The sequence below is a fragment of the Stegodyphus dumicola genome, chromosome X2 (genome assembly GCF_044657685.1).
Source record: "Stegodyphus dumicola isolate Sdum_Otavi_A_Nest chromosome X2, ASM4465768v1".
NCBI classification, from domain to species: Eukaryota; Metazoa; Arthropoda; class Arachnida; order Araneae; family Eresidae; genus Stegodyphus; species Stegodyphus dumicola.
This window is the reverse complement of record NC_140781.1, coordinates 126,557,924-126,579,290: the sequence shown is the minus strand read 5'-3', so window position 1 is coordinate 126,579,290 and position 21,367 is coordinate 126,557,924. Positions and strand designations below refer to the sequence as shown.

General features: G+C 33.9%; 1 protein-coding gene across 6 annotated transcripts in view; it reads left to right on the top strand.

Annotated features, from left to right (window-relative positions):
• yip2 (yippee interacting protein 2) overlaps positions 1-21,367 on the top strand; it is a 77,134-nt gene that overhangs the window by 7,038 nt on the left and 48,729 nt on the right. For all 6 annotated transcript variants that reach the window (XM_085809163.1, XM_085809167.1, XM_085809162.1 and 3 more), the window contains exons 2-5: positions 1,791-1,836; positions 2,060-2,226; positions 18,517-18,648; positions 20,419-20,535. In XM_085809163.1, the coding sequence (XP_085665289.1) occupies positions 1,818-1,836; positions 2,060-2,226; positions 18,517-18,648; positions 20,419-20,535 (435 nt within the window). In that variant the 5' untranslated portion in view covers positions 1,791-1,817. The remainder of the gene's footprint in view (positions 1-1,790; positions 1,837-2,059; positions 2,227-18,516; positions 18,649-20,418; positions 20,536-21,367) is intronic.

The window sequence follows — 21,367 nt, the reverse complement described above, 5'->3', positions numbered from 1 at the left end:
CGACGCTTTAGATATCACAAAACCATGACTCTCACATCGTTTTGGGATAACAGAGTATGCATATTTCTCTTCGGAAAGAGCGTAAATGTAGTTTTCAAACCACTGCTTTGTTAAATTTGCCATTTTGAATAAAAACAAAATTTTCAAGCCACAGACGATAATTTTGACTTTTAAAAACATAGTACAATTGCAATTACTTTTTTGCAGCAAACGAGTTTTTATTATTGCTTACCAAAATCGTCTAAAAAATGTGTGAACAGCCTCTGTAGCATTGAAAATGGATAGCTGGCTTAACTACGATAAAGGATAATTTATCCTTATATGTATTATATATTTCAAGGTATGCCCTTTCAAAAATTTAAATTATGTTTTTATGATTTTCTCTAATCTATATTTTTTCACCAACTTGCTACTGGATTGTACTAGTTGGTGTCCATCTCCTCTGATTTATTAACAAGTGGCTGTGTGGTTAAGACTGCTGAATACTGTTAGAATTAACCTGGATTCAAACGCAGGCCTACTGACTGACTGGATGGTTTGTCTTCATGCTCTTCTTCATGTGTAGAATAAATACAAGCCAATTTCTCTTACCAGGTCCTTCATAAAGCATCTCTTTCCCTGGGAGATAGCTTTTGTGTGCCTTGCCATATTCAGATAACCTAAAGTATTAAAACTGTCTGCAACAGTTGAAGTATTAACACTATTTAGTTTTATACGAGTTATTTCATAACAAATTATTTGTTCCTGAAAATAATTGTCTCTAAAATTTGTAATAACACACAGACTGCAAAAAACAGATCCCCACCTGCTTGTGGATCTTGAATGCAGAAAAACGCTTCCAAGATCTTAGAGCAGGGTTTCTTAAACTTTTTTCAGTTGCAACTCCATTTTATCACTGAGATTTTTTTCGCAACCCCCAGGACCCCATATTTACAAAAATTTTGTGAGACCCCATAAGTATTGCACAAATCTGACACGCGTGAGTGAAACTGTGAACTTTTTCACCTGTACTGTAATATACTATTGCAGTTTTAGGTCATTAACTTTAATTTCTAATTTTAAGACAGAACAATGTGAAAATTTTAAATAAGTAACAGACGAAATGACAGCATCACATGCAAAACAAGGAAAATGAACGTTTATATTATAAAAAGAGTGCATCGAAATGTGTCTTATCTTTATCTGTTTTCAGATACATTGTGTAAAAATATTTGGTAATTGTAAAATTATTATAATAAGTTAAAGAAATATCAAAACTGCTAAAATATTTGGCAACCCCCCTGCTGCAAGTCCTGTAACCCCTTGGGGTCGTGATGAGTTAAGTAATGAATTGGTAAGCAATACCGAAGTTATGATGTATGCTGCATATGATAGATGGTGCCATCAGAATAGTGCTCTTGCATTGCTGATAGTAGGTATTGCAGTGTTGACCCAGGCATAATCACTGTTCTCTTTTATTGGTATGAATTATTATATCACAGCATAGGGTTTGTACATGCCTATACTCATTTGTCAGCACAATAGGATTTTTATGGCATTCACATATCATGCTGAAAGCACTTGAATGGGGAGTAATGTAGCAACGTGAAATGCAGAAAACAGACCTAAGACTTGCCTTTGGATCTTGAATGCAAAACATCTGATAATAATCATGTTATTTTATTAATTATATGCATATAAGTAATAAAATTTTTCTGTTAAAATTTTACTTTTGAAGTGAGTATGAATTCGTCTAAAAATTGTTCTATTGCTATTGTATATTAATAGCTTTTGTTTGCATTTTTCTGTAGCATTTTGCAGTTGAATAAATCTTAAATATGACTGCCCTGTTAAGAGGTAAGATGACAAAATTTACGTTTTCAAAATAATTTAAATATCTTACATAATTTTATTTTTAGATTAGGTTTTGTTAGTGAAGGGCATTTTGTTTAAATAAATTCAGAAAAGTCTATTTATACTGTATGGCGTGTCTATTAATATTTGTTTTATTGTGTACGTTTTCAATGTTGTCATTTCAGTACTGATGAGTGTTCAAGTTAAATTTTCTTTACGGAAACAGGTGTTTTTATTGTTGGTGCTAAAAGAACACCATTTGGAACATTTGGTGGCAAACTGAAAGATTTTACAGCTACTCACCTTGGTGTCTTAGCGAGCATTGCTGCTCTTGAAAATGCCAAAGTGAAACCAGAGCAAGTGAATTCAGTAACGTTTGGTTGCGTGAATCAGGTAAATTTATGGTAATCCTGTTAACTTGTGGAAATATGCTTGTATGAAGGAAAGCCAAAAAGTAAAAGGACCTTTTTAGAAAAGTAATATTTATTCTAATGATAGAAAACTGAAATCTCCATAACCTCCCTAGACTTCAACATACTTTGCCCAATGTTTCACAGGTTTCTTTATTCCATTGGAAAAAAGTTTTTTGGTTGCATGTGTAACCACTTTTACACCAAATCAATGATTTCTTCATCAGGGGAAAATCTTCTTCCCCTTAGCATTTTTCAAGGGTCCAAAGTTGCATAGAGACAGGCCTGGACTTTATGGCTGGTGCTCCAACACTTTGAATCTCATCTTTTTTATTGTTTCAGCCAGCCAGCCATTTGGCAGAATGCAGCCGAGTATTATTTTGCTATAGGATGACAACTTTTCAAAGTTTTCCATGACATTTGGATGTGATTGCAGATTTTAGTTTAGTTTGCAACGCATTGCAATAGTTCCCACTGTTAACAATTTTACCTCTTGGGGTAAAATGAATGGCTACTACACCTTCCATGTCCCAGAATAGTTTGTGTCAGCTGATGGTTGATGTTTAAATTTCTTAACTTCTGATGATGATGGGTGTTTCTAAACTGTGCTTGCAGCCTTATTTTCCGGTTCGAGATGATGCATTCAAATTTCATCTACAGTAATGATTTGCTGTAAAATTCCATCACCCTCATGACAATAACTGGCCAAATGTTTCCCAGAGATTCTCAACCTTTGATCCTTATGATGCACTGACAGTTCTTTCGGGACCCACCTTGCACACACACACACTTTTTAAAAATTTAGTTTAAGTTAGAATGTGCGGAACCATGACTGATATGTAAAGAATTGGCAATTTCATCCACTGTGATTCGTCTGTTTTCTATCAGTATGCTGTCACTGACTTTCAAATTGTTCTCAGTCATTGACTTCAGTGGGCTTCTCGATCTTTCGTTATCAGATGAAGAAGTTTTTTCCTGTTTGAAGCGCTCTATGTATTCGTAGATTTTGCTTCGCAATAAACAGCTGTTACTACACCAAACTTTCATTCAATGAATAATTTCTGCAGATTTAACACCTTCCGCAAACAAAACTTTAATTCCAGCCCTCATTTCTTCCTTGGTACAGATCGACAGTGGAACTACCATGTTTAACGGTCTGACACAATAAAACTGCTAACATGGCAATGAGAGTGACACTTTGTTGCAGACTGCATTAAATCGGCGGCAGGGGCACACTAAATTAGTGGCAGGGTTGCCAGAACCTAGTTCGAGAAATTACAAAAGTTCCTTTACTTTTTGACTTTCCCTTGTATATATAAATTCATTTTATGTAATATAAATATATTTGTTGTACAGTACAAAGGCAGAATTGCCGAGACATTTGTAATTATGGATTTTAGATCATTGGTTTAAATTTAGTAAGATGACATGTAGAAATTCTAAAACTGAAAATATAAAATAGTTATGTATGAAATGATAAAGTATTTATGATCTTAAGGGAGACAAAAGTTTGCAAAAAATGTCTAGTATTTTTTTTTAAATATATTTTCAACACAAATGGTTTAAGCTGGCCTTTTTTTTTTTCCACCAATTCTTCCTCTTTAATTTTATTGATGGACATAATTTCTTGTTCAGTTGTAAAGTTCTATAGTTTGAGTTCTGTAACTGCAGTGCCCTCTAAACTGTCAGTCGAAATCTTTTCATTTTCAAAAACTTTTTCATTATTTGCTTCATTATTGGTAGCAATATTTTTTGAATTTAAAACCATACTACAGACTTTGCCATCAGTTTATTGATTGCTGACTGGGACATTGTCATTGTAATAAAAATGCCTGTTGTCATTGTAATGAAAATACCTGTTATATCATCTCACTTCTTTACAAATTCCATTAACTGGAAAATTTACCTTTTATAGCAATCGAAAACTATACAAAAAAAGTTTTTTTTTTTCTTAGTTCTGAAATCACAATTTTTCAAACCCTGATCGTGCCAGTATCATTTACTCTCATCACCAGTGCCTCTGTAGAAGACCAGTACCAAATATACTTTTGCTTTGCAGTTTTTTCAACATCTCCAAAATTAGAAACTCTTTTTACATAATTGAAAATTCAGACTTTAATTTTGATAAGATAGCTGCAATACAAATTGAAAAGTTAAGAAGGAGCATAATTGGCTAGGTTAACTTAAGTTCTTCGGTATCTAATTCTTTCTCTCTTTCCCACTGTTGTACCAGCAAAAGGAAAACTACTATGACTTGTTTAGGTCAGATAGAAAAGTATTAACACCTCCTCCACAAACACTCAAAGGTTAAAAGTGTGCTTGTGGATAATGCCAATCTTTTATCATTGGCCCCAGTGCGATTTCCTAGCTTGCAGGTGTTTGAAAATGATGTACAGGAATCTCAATTAGTCAGGAAAAAATTGCTTTTTATGGCACATATGCCCTTTTGTTATTATTATTATATTTTCCTTTTCTAAGACTTTAAAACTTTTTTTTTTGTCTGATAGACTGGATATCAGATAATTCTGGATATTGGATGTCTAGATTTCAGATTTTATACTGTATAATGTTTAAGTATATTTGTAAGAATTAGTTTTCTTGTGTAGCGTAAATTGCTATAGACTTACTTGAAAGTCTGTTAGCGACTTATCAGTAAGACTAGAAGATGAATGCAACAGGGGAAGGGTGTAAAAGACCCTTTTACTGAACTTAGTTATTTACAGATGGCACAGTTTTTATATTTACAAATCCACCATTCACTTGTGGTGATGAAACTAAAGACAACAGTAAACTAAACTAAATTTAAAAATAAGCTGTAGTTCAAAACTAGACAAATTAATTAAAGCAGGTTGACTCGGAAACCTATACCAGCATGATTTTAAACTTTGTTGTCAAGAATGCAAAGCTGAGATTTAGAATTCAAACAGCTGGTAGAAACAACAATATGTGCACTCAGTAGCAAAACATGCTCTAACATTTTCGTTACTTCAATTTAAAAACTCTCTAGTTATCCTAACTCATTCATGCGAGAGAAACGAGATGACAGAAAAAGCTAGTAAATTAAAATAACTATTAGTAAAATAAATATACACCTTGCATAGTGTTTTCCTGGATTTTTCATTCGGGCTGTTTGAAGTGCTATAAGAAACTTTTGTTTAATATTTAGTAACCTGTATTTTTGGACTGAAAACATTGTATCTCGTATCTCATCTTATTTTTCTATGACACTATTTTCCCACGTCCTGCTTAATTTGATTATTCTCAATCAGATTAATACAAAATCTAATTACCTGTAGGAGCAGTGGGAATTTTTTGCACCAGAGTTTCTTTAACTAATCAACATCACTAGATAATAACAATCATCTTTGCCAGCCAAATCTGGGTACTTTTAAATAATGCAGCTGCCTTAGTCACCAGATTTTCATATTGTACCAAATTCTAGCAACTTAGGTAACAATGTCGCCATTTTCATTTGTTTCCTTTTGTCTTTTTACTAATTCTAATGGTTTTTATAGACCAGTTGTAATATTTCCTCCTTGAATTCAATTTCAAAACATCCATTTTTGGGATTTGCCTTCAGTGGAAGAAATTATTGTTTAATTTATGCAAATGTACCATGTTTGCCGCAGAATCGTTAAAGGGAACAATTGCTTTAAATCTATTCTTAAAGTAGTGGCCTCAAAATTTCCACCAGAACAAAAGAAAGAGAAACCTGATTGCAAATAGGTTTATTAATCGATTTTCATGTCAAATATATAAATAAACATAAGTAATATTTTGCAATCATAAGTCATCATTCTTTTTGTTCTGTAAAAAATCAAACTGTGCCAAGGAGGTTGCGCTAATACATAATTACCCAAAGCTGTCCAAGGATAATTACAGCATCTGAAGACCATTTATTCAGGGTTGCCACGCTACCTGGAAAACCGGAAAAAGTCAGGGAATTCGGAAATTGACCAAAAAATTCAGGGAAAAGTCAGGGAATTTAAGTGTTTTAGTCAAAATCTAAGTCAGGGAATTTCATACAACGATCCCGCCAAAAACGGTGAGTTTTGCACCGATGTCGGAAGAGATTACTTTTTTGGCGAATTGTGTATCACGTGAGTGTCATTCGGGCAGCTGGCATAGAGCCAATTTTCGCAGCTCCAATCTGATAGTCTTTAATAGAAAGGCAAAGCAAGTTTTCCGCAACTTTTGGTTTCCAGTAACCTCGAGAATCGCATGTGCAGTGCATGAACTAAAGAAAATACCTGTTCTCGTATAAAACAAAATGGGTTTAATCCTAGTATACGGTACCATGAAGGTTAGAATAAAAAAATATGTATTGTAAAGAAGGAAAACCTCTCTGCAACAGATGTGGCTCCGTTCCATCATAGAGGGAAACAGCTGTGCATGCGCGATATATCTGTTGCCAAAGCTCGAAACCGGTGTTGAAGTTCGAAGGTCACGTTATCAAGAGTTCATAAAATGAATATTGTTTAAAATTTCTTTAAACTCTAAAGGAAAAGACAGTATTTTTTGGTGCAAGTAAATTAATTCATGGATTAGTTATTTTGAGGGGGGGAAAAAAAACTACGAAAATCCGTTTTTAAAATTATTGCGAAAAATCCAAGAAAAAACGTTCTTTGATAAAACGTTTCTTCTTGGATTTTTCTCAATAATCTAGAAACGGATTTTCGAAGTTTTCTTTTTTGTCAAAGAACGTTTCTTCTTAACACGCGTTTCTCAATATCCTGTACACAACGCGGAGAGGGAAATTCTGGCCGCCAGGTTCCCTTGGCAAATTTTCCCTCCGCTTTCTAGCGGCATAATAGCATTTATGTGTATGGAACCTTTTCTTCTGTACATGACATTCTTTGGTTAAAATAATCTCCATGTATGGTACAGCGGGATTTGGCGACATGGTGATGAGCAGTGAATGGGTCATTTTGGCGACAATTTTCAAAATCATTTCTTGGCGACAATTTTCAAAATCATGCGAAGACCGTACCGTATACTAGGATTTTACCGCAAAATCTTTTTTTGTTTCTTTTCTTTTTAATAAATACCTTGTCATTTTGCAGTGACATAAAAAAATAGTAATCAGTCATCTGGGGTAACTATATTCGCTAAAATATCGTTGATTATTCTAATTCAACTTTTAAGTAATTATCTTTATTTTTATATTATTCATATCATTTAATGTTGCTTCTTCTCTCTAAATTTATTTATCATTTGTAAGTAATATTTCCAAATTTCGGGAAATTTTCTCTGGCATAATCCTGAAATTAATTCTAGCAGTATGATGACATCACGAAATATAATGCACATATATATATATATTTTTTTTTGTGTATGCTGTGAAATAAATATAAATACCTCAATTTAGTAAAAAAATATCATTAAATAGATTTCTTTCTTTCATTTAGCTGCAGAATGTCTGCAAAAAAAAAAGCCTTATTTATTCCAGATTGGGCAGATTCTAATCTCAATCTTCAGTGGAGAAAACAACTCCTATTATAATTATATTTGCGTTTTCAAGTGTTAAGGTGCCTTTTAAGAAGACACCTCACAAATTAAATTTACCTGAAATCTAACCTAACTTTTAGCGTTGCGTTGTGATTTATAAGAACCGGATTAGCCTAGTGTTGAACTGGTGATGATCATGAGTAATAATTAAATAAAACGTACAATTGTTATCCAATGTATATATCTTAAATTTTATTAAGTTTCTTAAGTGGAAAAGTAAACAAAATTATCAAACAAAGTATACCAAGAATAATTAAGAATAAATGTCCTCTGGGATTTATTGAATAATTAAGTAAATTTGCTACACAGTACACAGCCAACGTACATTATGCGAATAGACTGGAATTTTCTCGAAACATACCTGGAAAACCTGGAAAAGTCAGGGAATTTCATTCTCCTGTTTGAGTGGCAACCCTGTTATTGCTGCTGGCATGGAGAAACCATTTCCTAGATAGTTGATTCAACTGCCGAGTTCCATTAGCTGCTGCTAATATTCAAATAAGCAATTCTGTTATTTACCAAATTTTTCATAAGCATTTTCGTGATGTGAAAAAAGCACCGAGCCATAGCCTGTTTCCTTTATACAGTCAAAAGTCTTTAATTCGGACATCCATAATCCGGAATGATCTACAATCCAGACCTCAAAGCTACAAACCTTCTGCGCATGTGTCAACGCATAATGCGTTAACGCATGTACATAATACGAGGGGTATTCGGAAACTAAGTACCGTTTTGAAAAAAAATAGCAAAACAATTTTTTCGAATCCAATTTTATTTTTACATGAAAATACATGTCTTAAACTATTTTTCAACATAGTTTCTGCCAGTGATCAAACACTTGTCATAGTGGGTGACCAGTTTTTGTATACCATTGTCAAAGAAACTTCGGGCCAGTTTAGATAACCACGACTGAACAGCATTTTTCGTGTCATCGTCAGATCCAAAGCGCTTGCCACCAAGCTTGCGCTTCATGTGCAGGAACAAGTGATAGTCGGACGGCGCCAAGTCCGGGCTGTACGGCGGGTGATCGAACTGCTCCCAATGAAACTCAAATTAACGATTGAGTGACACCAGCAGTATGGGGCCGAGCATTGTCATGGAGCAACACAATTCCTTTACTGAGCATTCCTCTTCATTTGTTTTGAACGGCACGCCTTAGTTTTGTTAAAGTCTCACAATATCGTGCCGCATTAATGGTTTCACCTCTGGGAAGAAATTCAGTAAGCAAAACGCCTTTCCTATCCCAGAAGACAGTGCACATGATTTTTTGTGATGACATTGTCACTTTGAACTTTTGTTTTTTCGGAGAATGAGTGTGTCTCCTCTCCATCGATTGTTGTTTCGATTCTGGTGTGAAATGACACACCCAAGTTTCATCACCTGTCACAATTTGGTTTAAAAAGTTTTCTCTCTCATCACTGTACCGTGTGAGAAATGTCAGGTCACTACCAAGTCGCTTTGTTTTGTGAACATCAGTGAGCATTTTTGGAACCCATCGGGACCACAGTTTGCGATAATTCAAGCAGTCAGACACAATTTCGAACAAAACAGTACGTGAAATTTGTGGAAATGCCTCTGAAAGAGTTGTCATTGTGAAGCGTCTGTTCTCATGAATTGCTTCATCAACTTTCCTTACCAAATCATTGGTGACAACAGAAGGCCGACCACTCCGAGCCTCGGCGTGGACATTTGTTTGACCTGCATTAAACATTCATACCTACTTTCTCACCATTCCATTACTTATCACGTATTCACCGTAAACTTCTGTCACTTGATGATAAATTTCGGCCGGTTTAACATTGCTCGCGTTCAAAAATTTAATCACGGCACGAATCTCGCAGTCAGTGGGAGAACTAATTGCCTTAAAGATTTTGAATGTGCACAGCAAACTGAAAACACAACATAGAGCAACCAAAATGGCGACAATTAAAAGTCAGTGAACAAGAAAGACTAGTGCGCATGTGCGGGACGCCTACCACAGCGCTGCGACGTCGCTAGAATGAAACGGTACTTAGTTTCCGAATACGCTACGTACCTTTATGCATGCGCATAATATGTTTACGCATGCACGTTAAATGTATAACGGACGGTATAAGCTAAGCTAAGCTAAAATTATCTAATTATCTATTTCAGTTAATGTTGCAGATTGCGTTGTTCCTTAATCTTCTATTTGAATCCGGCTTATTATTTTTTGCAGACTGTTAGAGCAACTTTATAAAAGTAAGCCTGAACTTTTGATTATGTCAAAAAGAATTTCCGATTCTGGAGCTACTAAAGGATCTACAGAGCGAAAGCATGTTTCGATGTCCATCAAACAAAAAGTGGAATTGCTGCAAAAAATGGATAAAGGCATATCCTTTGATTCTCTAACCATCCCGAAATATGTTTATCAATTTCACGCTGCTCTGCGGGGGGGGGGGGGACGTCGCGGCACGCAATTAACTGGAAGTTGATCTGTCAGCACTATCCTTATCTTCAGGGCAGATTTTTTATTTTATTCGGCTTATAATTCCTTATTAAATGTGGTATTTCATCTCGATGTACTCCGTCTTTGGTATGATTTAAATAAAATTCCTCGTCATTATAAATATCACGAATATACATCAAATAGTTTTCTGGTTGCAATTTTCTAATTTCGACTATGCGCGTGTTGAAAGAAATGTTTAATAAAGTAAACAAATAAATATTAAGTTTTTTTTCCCCTGTAAATTTTGATACCCTTTAGATAATAATTGCTCTTTATTTCATAAATTATGGTTTCATATTTTTAATTTTATAATTTTTGCATGCTATCTTACCAGATTTAAACTGATGATCTAGAATCCGGAAAAACCGATATTCCGGAATCGACAAAGTCCTGACGAGTCCGGATTAAAGACTTTTGACTGTACCTTCCATAGGAGAGTATTTAAGATGGTGGTGTCTTCATCAAGATAAAGATGACTAGATTAAGTCTGAATAGTGATTCTGGGTGTATTTTTGGAAAGAATCTGAAATGTGCACCCTAGTGTTGTACATCAATAAAAGAATTTTATTTCTATGTTAAATGTTTATTTTTGTGAAGAGGAATGATGAAAAAATGGCTGCGTTGAGCTCTGTATCTGTGACAGAGGTACTCTAACCATAGAAAAGTATGTAGGTTCTGCATTCACAAGTAATGTTTAGAGGTTATTGAAGTAGCAGTAGCTGCTGAGAGATAGTAAGGCAAATTCCATAGAAATATTTTTATGCCAAAAGTGGTAAATAATGATTTTCACATGTGGCAAACTTTGACCAGAAAGATCAGTAATTGTTCTTGTGCTCAAAATGCAGTTCTAGATTCTTCAGATCACACTGTGGAAACATTTAGCTTTGACCTCTCTTGAATCTACTAATCAGTCACCATTTCTGGTCTTCTAAATGTTAATTTCCTTGTATAGATGCTGAGGAGATCTAGGCGGCATCGCTGATCTAAGGGAGGCTAAGGAAGCATTGAGAAGCAAGTGTTTGGATAAGAGCATGCTTGGAAAATTTGGTTCCCTAAATCTTGTGAAGCAAACATTTAAACATTAATTTGATTATATAAATATTGCAGTCACACTTATTTACAAGTGTTAAAGCAAGTCATGTCAGTTGATCTGTTACATATGTTGATCCAAGTTCGATTTTTTTTTTTTTTAAGTGAAGGGGATGGAATTATTAACTGACTGACTAATATTCTGAAAACATGACTAGAAATGTACAAATGTGATATCCAGTGATATATGTGCAAGCAGCATGTACACCTAGATGATGGGAAATCGCATAGTCATGCATGGAAATGCATGGTCGGAAATGCTTTCCTGCTGTGTTGGTGACGACACAAAAGTCAAGAAAGGAAGGACACGAATGGGGTGAGAAAACATGTTTATTATTTGGAATACAACAAAAACAAAGAGAAAACAACATAAAGAGACAGAGATGATCATCAAAGAATGTGTTCGAAATTACAACTTGGACTGTGATGCAGGAACCACGCGTCATTTATCTTTCGTTCGTGATGCAGATCTTCCATGTGGAGATGTGAGGCCTGCATCATGATCCATGGTTGTAATTTCGTAAACCTTCTTTAATGATGATCATTGTTTGTTTTTGTTCGTATTTGTAGGTTTTTGCTGTACTAAACATAATAAAACAAGTTTTGTCTTGTAAGATTCTGTGCTGTGTAATTTTAAGTTACAGTTAAGGTTGAAGAATCTTAAGAACTGGTAAGCGACTTATCGCTTGAATTCGCAAGACTAAATAAAGCTTGAGAAGGGTTGAAGACCCTTTGTTATTCCAAATTAAAGTTTAACAGAACTCCGTCTTGGAATTTTACAATAAAGCTGCCACTCGGGTTTCAACTCAAAAACTAAGAAATTAACTTAACTAATCTTCACTAAAAGGATATAGCCGAAGCTATCAAAATTCTAACCGAGTTGGCCCCTTAATGCTGAATAACGGCGAAGCTATCAAAGGCCTAAGTACGGCCGAGCTTAGTAATAGCTTAGAGTAGCCTAAAAAGGCGGACGTGTGCCAGCCAGAATCACTGGTTCTCTATCACGAAGTCAGTAGAACTTCACGGTTAAATAGTCTCCTCATTTGCATTTAAACGTGATTCTAAAGTACGTTCTGGCTGCAAGTCGTAAGTTGAAATTCAGGAAGACAGAAAAGGAACTTTAACTCAAAGCTTAACTGTTAAAGATGTAGAGACATTAGGTATTTTTTTTTGAAGCAGGCAAGATGAAAAATTAGCAACACCTTCGTCGGGAATCAAACCACAGACCTCTGGAATACCAGCCCAGCATGCAGAACCACTACACCATGAAGGCACACTAGGAATGCGGGAGAAACACTTTATATACTCCCCTTTTAAAGGGCAACTGGGGTTTTTAGGGGACCCAATTGCCAAATACATCATCCAGCACCCTTATGGTTCGGGTGCCACTGTAGAGACATTAGTTTTTTTTTTTTTTTTTTTTTTTTTGGGGGGGGGAAGGAGGCAAGATGAAAAATTAGCAACACCTTCATCGGGAATTGAACCACAAACCTCTGGAATACCGGCCCATCATGCAGAACCACTATACCACGAAGGCACACTAGGAAGGCGGGAGAAACACCTTATAAAGAAATCATCATAATTCTTACAGTGGTCCTGAGTAGACTTTAAATAGTCGACAAATAAGATTTCTAAACAACTTTAAGATTTTAAAGTCTAAAAGCTTTCTAATGTTAAATGTAGCACTTCTAACTCTTTGCATTAACTAGTTTTCACTTTATAAACTTTTTTACATCTTTTTGTATTTAGACCCAACTTAATAGCAATTCTAAAGCTAGACTAAAACTAGAAATTGACAAAATTTTACCAATTTGCAATTGCGTTTTGGTACAATCATCGGCTTCTTCTTGCATTTAATTCCATTATTTATTTTTGGTCCTTCCAACTTATCTGGAAGGAAACAGTATTAGTGTTGTCTTTTATAAAAATTTCCATATTCCTTACAATTGCCTCCTTTACTGGCATCATTTGGCCCTCACACAATTTCATTCATACTTAAACTTCTCTTCCCCCAATGCTCTCCAGAAAGTGTTCTGAATGCATTTAGGGTACTCATATTATGTACAAAACAAAAAATACCGCTAATCATCGTCTAACATTGTTACATTTGACATACTAGACCTCAAGACTCCCTATACAAACACTTTCCTAATGTACTACGTGCCTAACATTAAGCACCTAAACATTAAACTCACAAGCTTAACATTAAGCACACATATATATTCTAAAACATTCAATTCTTTCACAAATTCCTTTGTACGTTGGCCCAAAATTTATCTTTTGTATAGGTTTAAATTTACAACATTTTAACACAGTTAACATTTCTACTTCGAACATAAAAATTTTCAGATATTTACACATCACATTTAAATTCACTTTACATCAAAAGTCATAGTTGCTTAATTACAATTTACCATTTTTTCATGAAATCTTAACTTTAAGTTAACAGATTTCACTATTCAAAGAGTCTTTCTGATTAAAAGATGTTAATTGAATTCTCGCAACTTGCGAGTTCTTAACAAAAATTTACTGCTACTTTCTCGCTAAATTGCGAACACAAAAATCTTTTTCCTTACAAGCTATTTACAACTAAGTTCTTGCTATTTGCAAATTAACTTTTCTTTTTTCAAAATATTTAGCAACTTACAACAAAATGACATAAATTGAACTTGGTATGTAAAATAAAGAAACAAAGAAATTTTCACTTATTTTATCCCATCCTAATAAAACAAAACTGCTCAAATATTGGGTATCTCGGAACTTCCAGCTTTCCAGCCAGGCAGGTGTAAGTTGAAATTCAAGAAGACAGGAAAGGAACTTTAACTCAAAACTTAACTGTTAAAGAAATTAACATAATCCTTACAGTCTCAATGTTTGTGTCGTTCCTTTTTTGCTTTTTGTGTCATGACTACAGCGCCAGGAAAGCGTTTCCGACCATGCATTCCTATGTGATTTCCCATCATCTAGGTGTACTGTATCTCTTCTGAAAGTTTGTCAACACTGTACTGATTAATAAATTCCCGATGGAGCCCTCGTGGGAACGCAAGGGTTATGTTGTTCTAGATAGGTGCGGGTACCAGGCAACACCCGATTTGCCATATAAAGCCGTCCTGGTGTCAGGGCCGTGCATTCACCTGTACTGATATACCCTGTATACACACACGCACGCACGTGCACTCTAGTGTATGCTACAGTTGGAATTTGTCAGTGGTTTGTCCGGTCTGCAAATGCTTTGAGAAGGCTTGAATCGTTACCGTTCTGTTTCTGTATTGCATGATTGGAATTTGTCAGTGGTTTGTCCGGTCTGCAAATGCTTTGAGAAGGCTTGAATCATTACCGTTCTGTTTCTGTATTGATGATGATTTTTGATTAATTATTGATGAAGTGCAACAAGTAAATAAAAATTTATGTTTAATAATTTTTCAGCCAGTATTCACATTGCATTTAGAAGGTATCTGATGTATCATTACTTCAAGGCTGAGGGGGTGCTAACGAAACTTGACAAGAATGCTGAGAAGGGAAACATTCCTCAGAAAGGGGATGTTTAATCAAAAGAACTTAAAGAGCTAGTCTAAATGATATCATTCAAGCGTGATTAATATTTGATAATTATCAGCTGTACATTTAATCTAGTTATATGTGTAACGCTGAACATGCTTTCCTTCATGATTTGCTCATATTTGTATTATTTACATATCATCTGCACAAATATCTGGGTAGCATTGTGCTTTTGTATTCAGTAGCAAGTAAATTGCACTCATTTTTATTTTGTAGTATGGAGTTTTGATGAGGCTTTAAATAGTTAGCATCACTTACTGTTGCCTTTTAATTGCCTCTGTATATAAGCTGTTTTGATGCAGGACTTGATACTGAGCAATAAACAGACTAGAAAATATATCTAGAGAATATCCTCAAAGCAGTTTACTGCTGGTACCTTAATCTGGTAGTAGTCTAAATTCTTCTTAGATTTGATTTTATAAAGGGAAAATTTTTTATTCTATAGGAAATTAATTGGACCTTTCTGTCAATTGAATCTTTTAGACTTGCCTTTTATTATGCCATTGCATATGGTTGCAATAATCTTGCTGTCATTTCCTTCTTATTGTACAATTGACAGGGTTTGTAGTGGTCCTTATAAGTGCTTATAAGTCCTTATATTTGAAAATAAAATATAAAAGCCCCTATACATGGTTACTTTTTCTCTAAGGCACTTATTTTTTTTTGTTTGTTTTCAGTGCTTATTTTTTTGCTTCTAGTGTTTTTTTTAAATGAACACATTTTTCCCCGAGCCAAAGCCAAAACTAAATAAACAACTTTTCTTCCTTATATGGAAAGTCAGCTGGTGAATCATACTCCCGGAAATAGCTTTTCGCCCCTTTCTCTGCATTAACATAACCTTTGGTGCACAAGAGTACAGACAGGTGCACATCGTTCTATTGATCAAAGAATTGGGAAAGTGGTAGAAAATTCTGCTAAATTCTGTTTCTTTTGTTCCCACCCAATACTACACACGTTTGAATTTCTATTAAGATTTTAATAATTTACTTTCTCGTTCCACGTGGTCAGTTCATATCAGTGTTTACTATGATCAGCATGCTTATATTATGAGCACAGGTATGAATATTTGTAATAATATATTTGAAACTTAAAAAATGGGTAGGTGTGTTTTAACACAGATAACCTTTCTAAGGAATAATATTTGGAATGGCATAAAAAAAGTGACAGTAATCGAATAGTCAAAATATTTTTTTTCGCCAATGCATTCATTATACAGTACAGAAGTTGTGTGTTCTCCCCTTTCTCTGCAAAATCTCAAATATTGAAACCGTTACAGTTCGCAGCAAAGTAAGCAACGGACTTTTCTTTTGTGGTAACTTTCTAACCTGGATTGAATAAGACTAAAAGTTCTGCATCCTATCAACCCAAGTGAAGAATGATTCTATTCCGGAAATTTAAAGCAGGCTGTTCAAAATTAGAATGAAAAACACTCCAGATTGGTAAATCTCTCTCGCGACGTGTCCTGCTCAATGATAAATATGCCACATGGGTGCATGATGGTGAAAAACTAGACCAAGCAAAGGGGCGTTTTCCTTTATTTAGTTATTTATTCTTCAAATATTGGCAGCTATTGATTCCGATTGCGTGATAGCACATGCAAAAGAATGAAGGCATGCATATTGTGCAATAACGTCTGCAATATTTCCCAGAGATAAGAGTTTTACTATGCTTGCTAAGCAGATTATTTTTCAGTTTCATTGGACTACCTTCTTATATGATGCACATATCGAAATGTCAAAAGCATTATTAAGCTGAAAAATCTAAAGAACGGCTGACCGCCTTTCCTCTTTTACCAGTTATGCTGGACTATTTGGAATTTTCAGATATTCGGCAATTTGCGAGTATGCCGGTTAGTTAAGCTTTTACTGTTAAAAGATGACTGCATCAAGCAATTTTCTGTCTTCTGATTTCAGAAAAGTTATTTTTTTTTACTTATTTTTACTTAAATTACTTTGCTTGCAATATCTGTTAAGGTAAAACTGTTATACAATGAAAATTTAGAAAATGTTTAGAATTTTGATTTAAGTTAAATTATTTAAATATTAATATGAGTCGAAAAATAAATTTTATTTATTTTTAGGTGCCAAGCAAATATAATAAATATGGCTTATTATTATTATTTATTTTCTGTATTTTGAACTGAAATTTCATCATTAAATCTTGTAATATAATTTAGTTCTGCGTAGATTTTTTTTTTCTCTCATTGTAAACTAGTTCTGTAAATTGAACTGTTATTTAAAATAAAAAAATAAAAAATAAAAAAAGAATGTAATTGTTTTTCGTGGTTTAGTAATGCTCATTCTTTCTTAATAAATACTGAATTTCTCATATTTTAAATTACTAGTATAATTTTTCTTTTAAGGTTATGCGGTTGTGTATAATGTAATAAGACAGGTACTTATTTTTTTCCCCTTAAAATGTGATTGAAAAGTGCTTATAGGTGCCTATTTTTTTAACTAAAATGTTTCTATGAACCCTTATTGAACTTTGCCATGCCATGCAATTTTGATAATTTCTTATTTGTTGAATAGATAAGTTCAGGTGTCAGGTATTGCTATAATTAACTCTTTGCGACGCAGTGTGTCCAGTCTGGACACACCTAAAAATTTCCTTCTATACGCACAGAAAAATTGAATGAAAAAGCATTTATAGGTTGCTATAAGTTACTCTGAACCTTCTCTATTTATAGTAGATGGCAGCTGAACACAAACCAGTCCATATATTTTAGCCATGTTTAGTTTTTGAAGACCCTGATTTTTCAAAGAAATCTTCCAAATTTTTTTTAGGGTATAAAAGGAATTGCTTAAAAAGAAATTTATATGTTTTTTTTTTGGCTGTACACTAATCTTCTTATTCTGTAATAGTTTTAAATTTTTACCTTGAAATCTTGCCTAAAATCAAACGGCGAACTCTAGGTGTGCCCAGACCAGGTTCACCGATAATCTAGGACAACTAAGAGTCTGTAATCTTTGTTTCTCCGCATCTCATCGATGAGTTCATTGACAACAATGCTCGTTTCAGCACTCTTTTTGAAGCTCTATTCAATCAGTGTGCCCAATTTGGGCACACCCACAGAATTAAAGCGATAAGTGCTATCTTCACAAAATTTTACTTATGTACTCCTCTAGGCGTAATTAGACTGCCTACTTTTTTTTTAATCAAAACTCCAACTTTAAAAGGTAGTGTGCCAGAAATGGTTGAATGTCCAAATCAAAGATGCCTCAGGCCTACGAATGATTTAGTGGTTAAAGCAGCAAACTACTAGTTATTCTTCCACCATCCATTTCTGTTCTTATGTATAGGTGGTACATAAATAAGAGACAGTTGTGTGTAGAAACCGGCTCAGAAGTTACCCGTACCATTTTGCAGAGAAACCATCAAGTGCTTTTTTATATTTAATTACTTAGCTTGCTGCTTCTGATACACATAAGCATCAGAATCAAAGGAAAATAATGCTTATATGAATTCATAAAAAAGGTTTTTTAAAAGTCGAAGTATGTTAATTTAAGTATGAAACAAAAAAAGGTGTAGTATGAAATAAAATACAGTAAAAGCTATAATTTACATTATAACTTATTAGGTACTGCTGCTTTCATTAATATGTAATTTAGCTTTTTAATGTAATTTTATTCTTTAATATTGATATTTTAGTTTAGTTCCAAGGATGGAATATACATTACCCGTCATATAGCTTTACGTAGTGGCATGCCAAATGCTGTACCATGTCTCACGGTCAATCGGTTATGTGGTTCCGGTTTTCAAGCAGTTGTAACTGGCTGTCAAGTAAGTAGAATCTTATTTTTTTTTAATAAGGGCTGTTTTTAATTAAGTATTAAAGAACATGAAATAAAACTTGAGGTGAAAAATTTAAGTATATTTAATTTTACAACACGTGTTATGACTTGTGCTATATCAAGTCTTCATTTCATCTATTTTTACGTGCAGGGGTTGTGTGTAAAGATAGCTAATTAAATAAAGGCTCCTGACAAGTGCAAGAACTTTCTGTTATAGATTTCTTCAAGCTGAAGGTCAGAAGGATATTGAAATTCATTGCAGATTCAGTAATGTTTATGTCCAAAATGTATCAGTAATATTACTTTGCATAAATTATTACATCAGTAACATTACATTCACATAAATGATACAAGAAGTTTTAGGAGGACATAGTGATAAAGACATCTTTTATATGCATGGCACATAAATACAGAAGAGTGTTGCATTACTCTGTGAAATAGCATAACATATACATGTGAAACATTTTGTGTGTATATAAAATTTTTCTTCATTTCTTTCTTTCTTTCTTTTTTTTTTTTTTTTAATATAATTTCCAAGCTTTTCAAAACTTGAAAAATAATGTTCAGATTTATTTTCCTTCAGCATTTACTTACTGAACTTCAGAACTTCATTTTCCCATACCTTTACATGTTCTTCAATGAAAGAGAGCCCACCAGCAGGCGAGCAGTAACATCACTGAACACTGGTAGTTCGGTCCGAGGTTCGAATCCCGTGAACGGGCTGGCTGCATGGGTATTTTCGTGGTTTTCCTCATGTGTAACGTGCATACGAGCCAGTTTCCCTTAAAAAGTCCTCCACGAAGGCATCCCTCCCTTAAGGCAGATAGCTCTCGAGTGCTTTGCCATAATCTAATAAACCAAACCAAAACCATCTTCAATGAAAGTAAGACATAGCTGTAATTTGACATATATAATATTTTTTGTTGTTAATATTGAGAAAATAGCAGCAGTTCTAGAATTTTATTGTTGAACATTGCACGTATAGATATATAATACGAGATATGGCTGAAAAGTAATGAGACTGTTGAAAAAAATCTCTTAAACTAAAAATGCTATCAGCTTTGAAATAATTGTTGAATAAGAATAACCACCGGATACATAGCTTGCATTCTTTGTAGCAGTGTTTGAAGTCATCCAGTATGATTGCTTTAACTCACTGATCACTGCTTCTCTAGAGAATGTGACTTCATTGATAGAGATTCATTTTTAGAGATGGCTTTTTAATTAAAATTTTAGTTTGGAAGAGAAGAAAAGAGAAACAGAAGAACCTGTACGAAATGAGTTGCAAAACCATTGGTAAGACTTTATACCATGGTTTGGTGATAATTTTGGCCTTTTCCCATTCAGTTCTTGAGTTGGGTTTCTTGGAGGAGGATTTGACCAAAGGTGCACTAGTTAGCATAAAACTAGCTTCAAACTTAGAAAAACACTAGAAATTGTTACAAACCATGTTGCAACAAGCCTTCCCTTCATCCTTCCATATATCTCACTGAACCTAGCAACATTTTATGTTGTGATTCCAATATATGTAAGGTTCCATTTTGATTTATATGCAGAATTTGAATTTCATGTGTTCCTTTTCATTTACAAAATAGGAATAACATATGTTGTTATATTTAGTTTATATTTAGCAAAAAGTGCATGTTTGTGTGTAATGTCTCCAAACGAGCATTATTTGCTTTCAAACATAATTTTTTTGTATGTGTATTAAATTTTCCAAATTTATATATATATGACATTTTCCCCCTCATATGTGTAGGAAATATGTTTACGAGAGGCTGAAATTGTGTTGGCTGGAGGTGCAGAAAGTATGAGCCAAGTTCCTTACTGTGTGCGAGACATTAGATTTGGTACAAAATTTGGAACTGATTATAAGGTATAGTAATTTGCTTTAAAACTGTGATTTAATTATTTGTAGTGATAATCATAAAAAAATATATTAAAAAGGATTTCACATCATCAATGCTGTGGAACCATGTTATAACTTAAATTTATCTCCTTTGATGGATAAAATAAGAGTTTAATGCATGTTTTCTTATTTGTAATAAACAGTATAATAACTTTTGTAGTAATATTTATCAAGATAAGTTAAAGTTTGCCATTTGCAGAATCATTTCTTTCAAGGAAAAATTTTGATATGTATTAATGATGGTAAAATATTGATATATATAATAACCTTTACCCTCTAACGCGCGGTGGTCGCACCCTGAAACCACTAATTTTCAAATTTTTTTCTTCTCTTCCTTCCAAAATTTTTGAGTGAAAATCAATTGATTACTGATCTTTTACCTCTAAATAACACAAAATGACTACAGAATCAGACATGTTTTAGGTCTTAGTTCTTCAAATTGGAGTTGCCTTTTCAAATTCGTTTTCAATGAGACAAAATAGCTTTCTTTAATTAATATAAACAACTTTAAATTTCAAAAGTTATTCATTGCGCATCATGATTTCTATCATAAACAGTAAAAAATAGCAATAATTAAACTGCATATATAAAAAAAAACCCTTTATATGTATGGCATTTGCTTTGTGGTTTCAGGGCGCGACCACTGCCCCACTAGAGCATTGTGTCACAAAGCTCTAGAGGTTCAGTGGTCGTGCCTTGAAACCACTGCTCTTCACAATGGTGTTTGCTTGCTTCTCAAATAGAAATGTTTATTTTTACCCAGATATAGATAAGATGTTTTGAAATCACAGAGTTATTT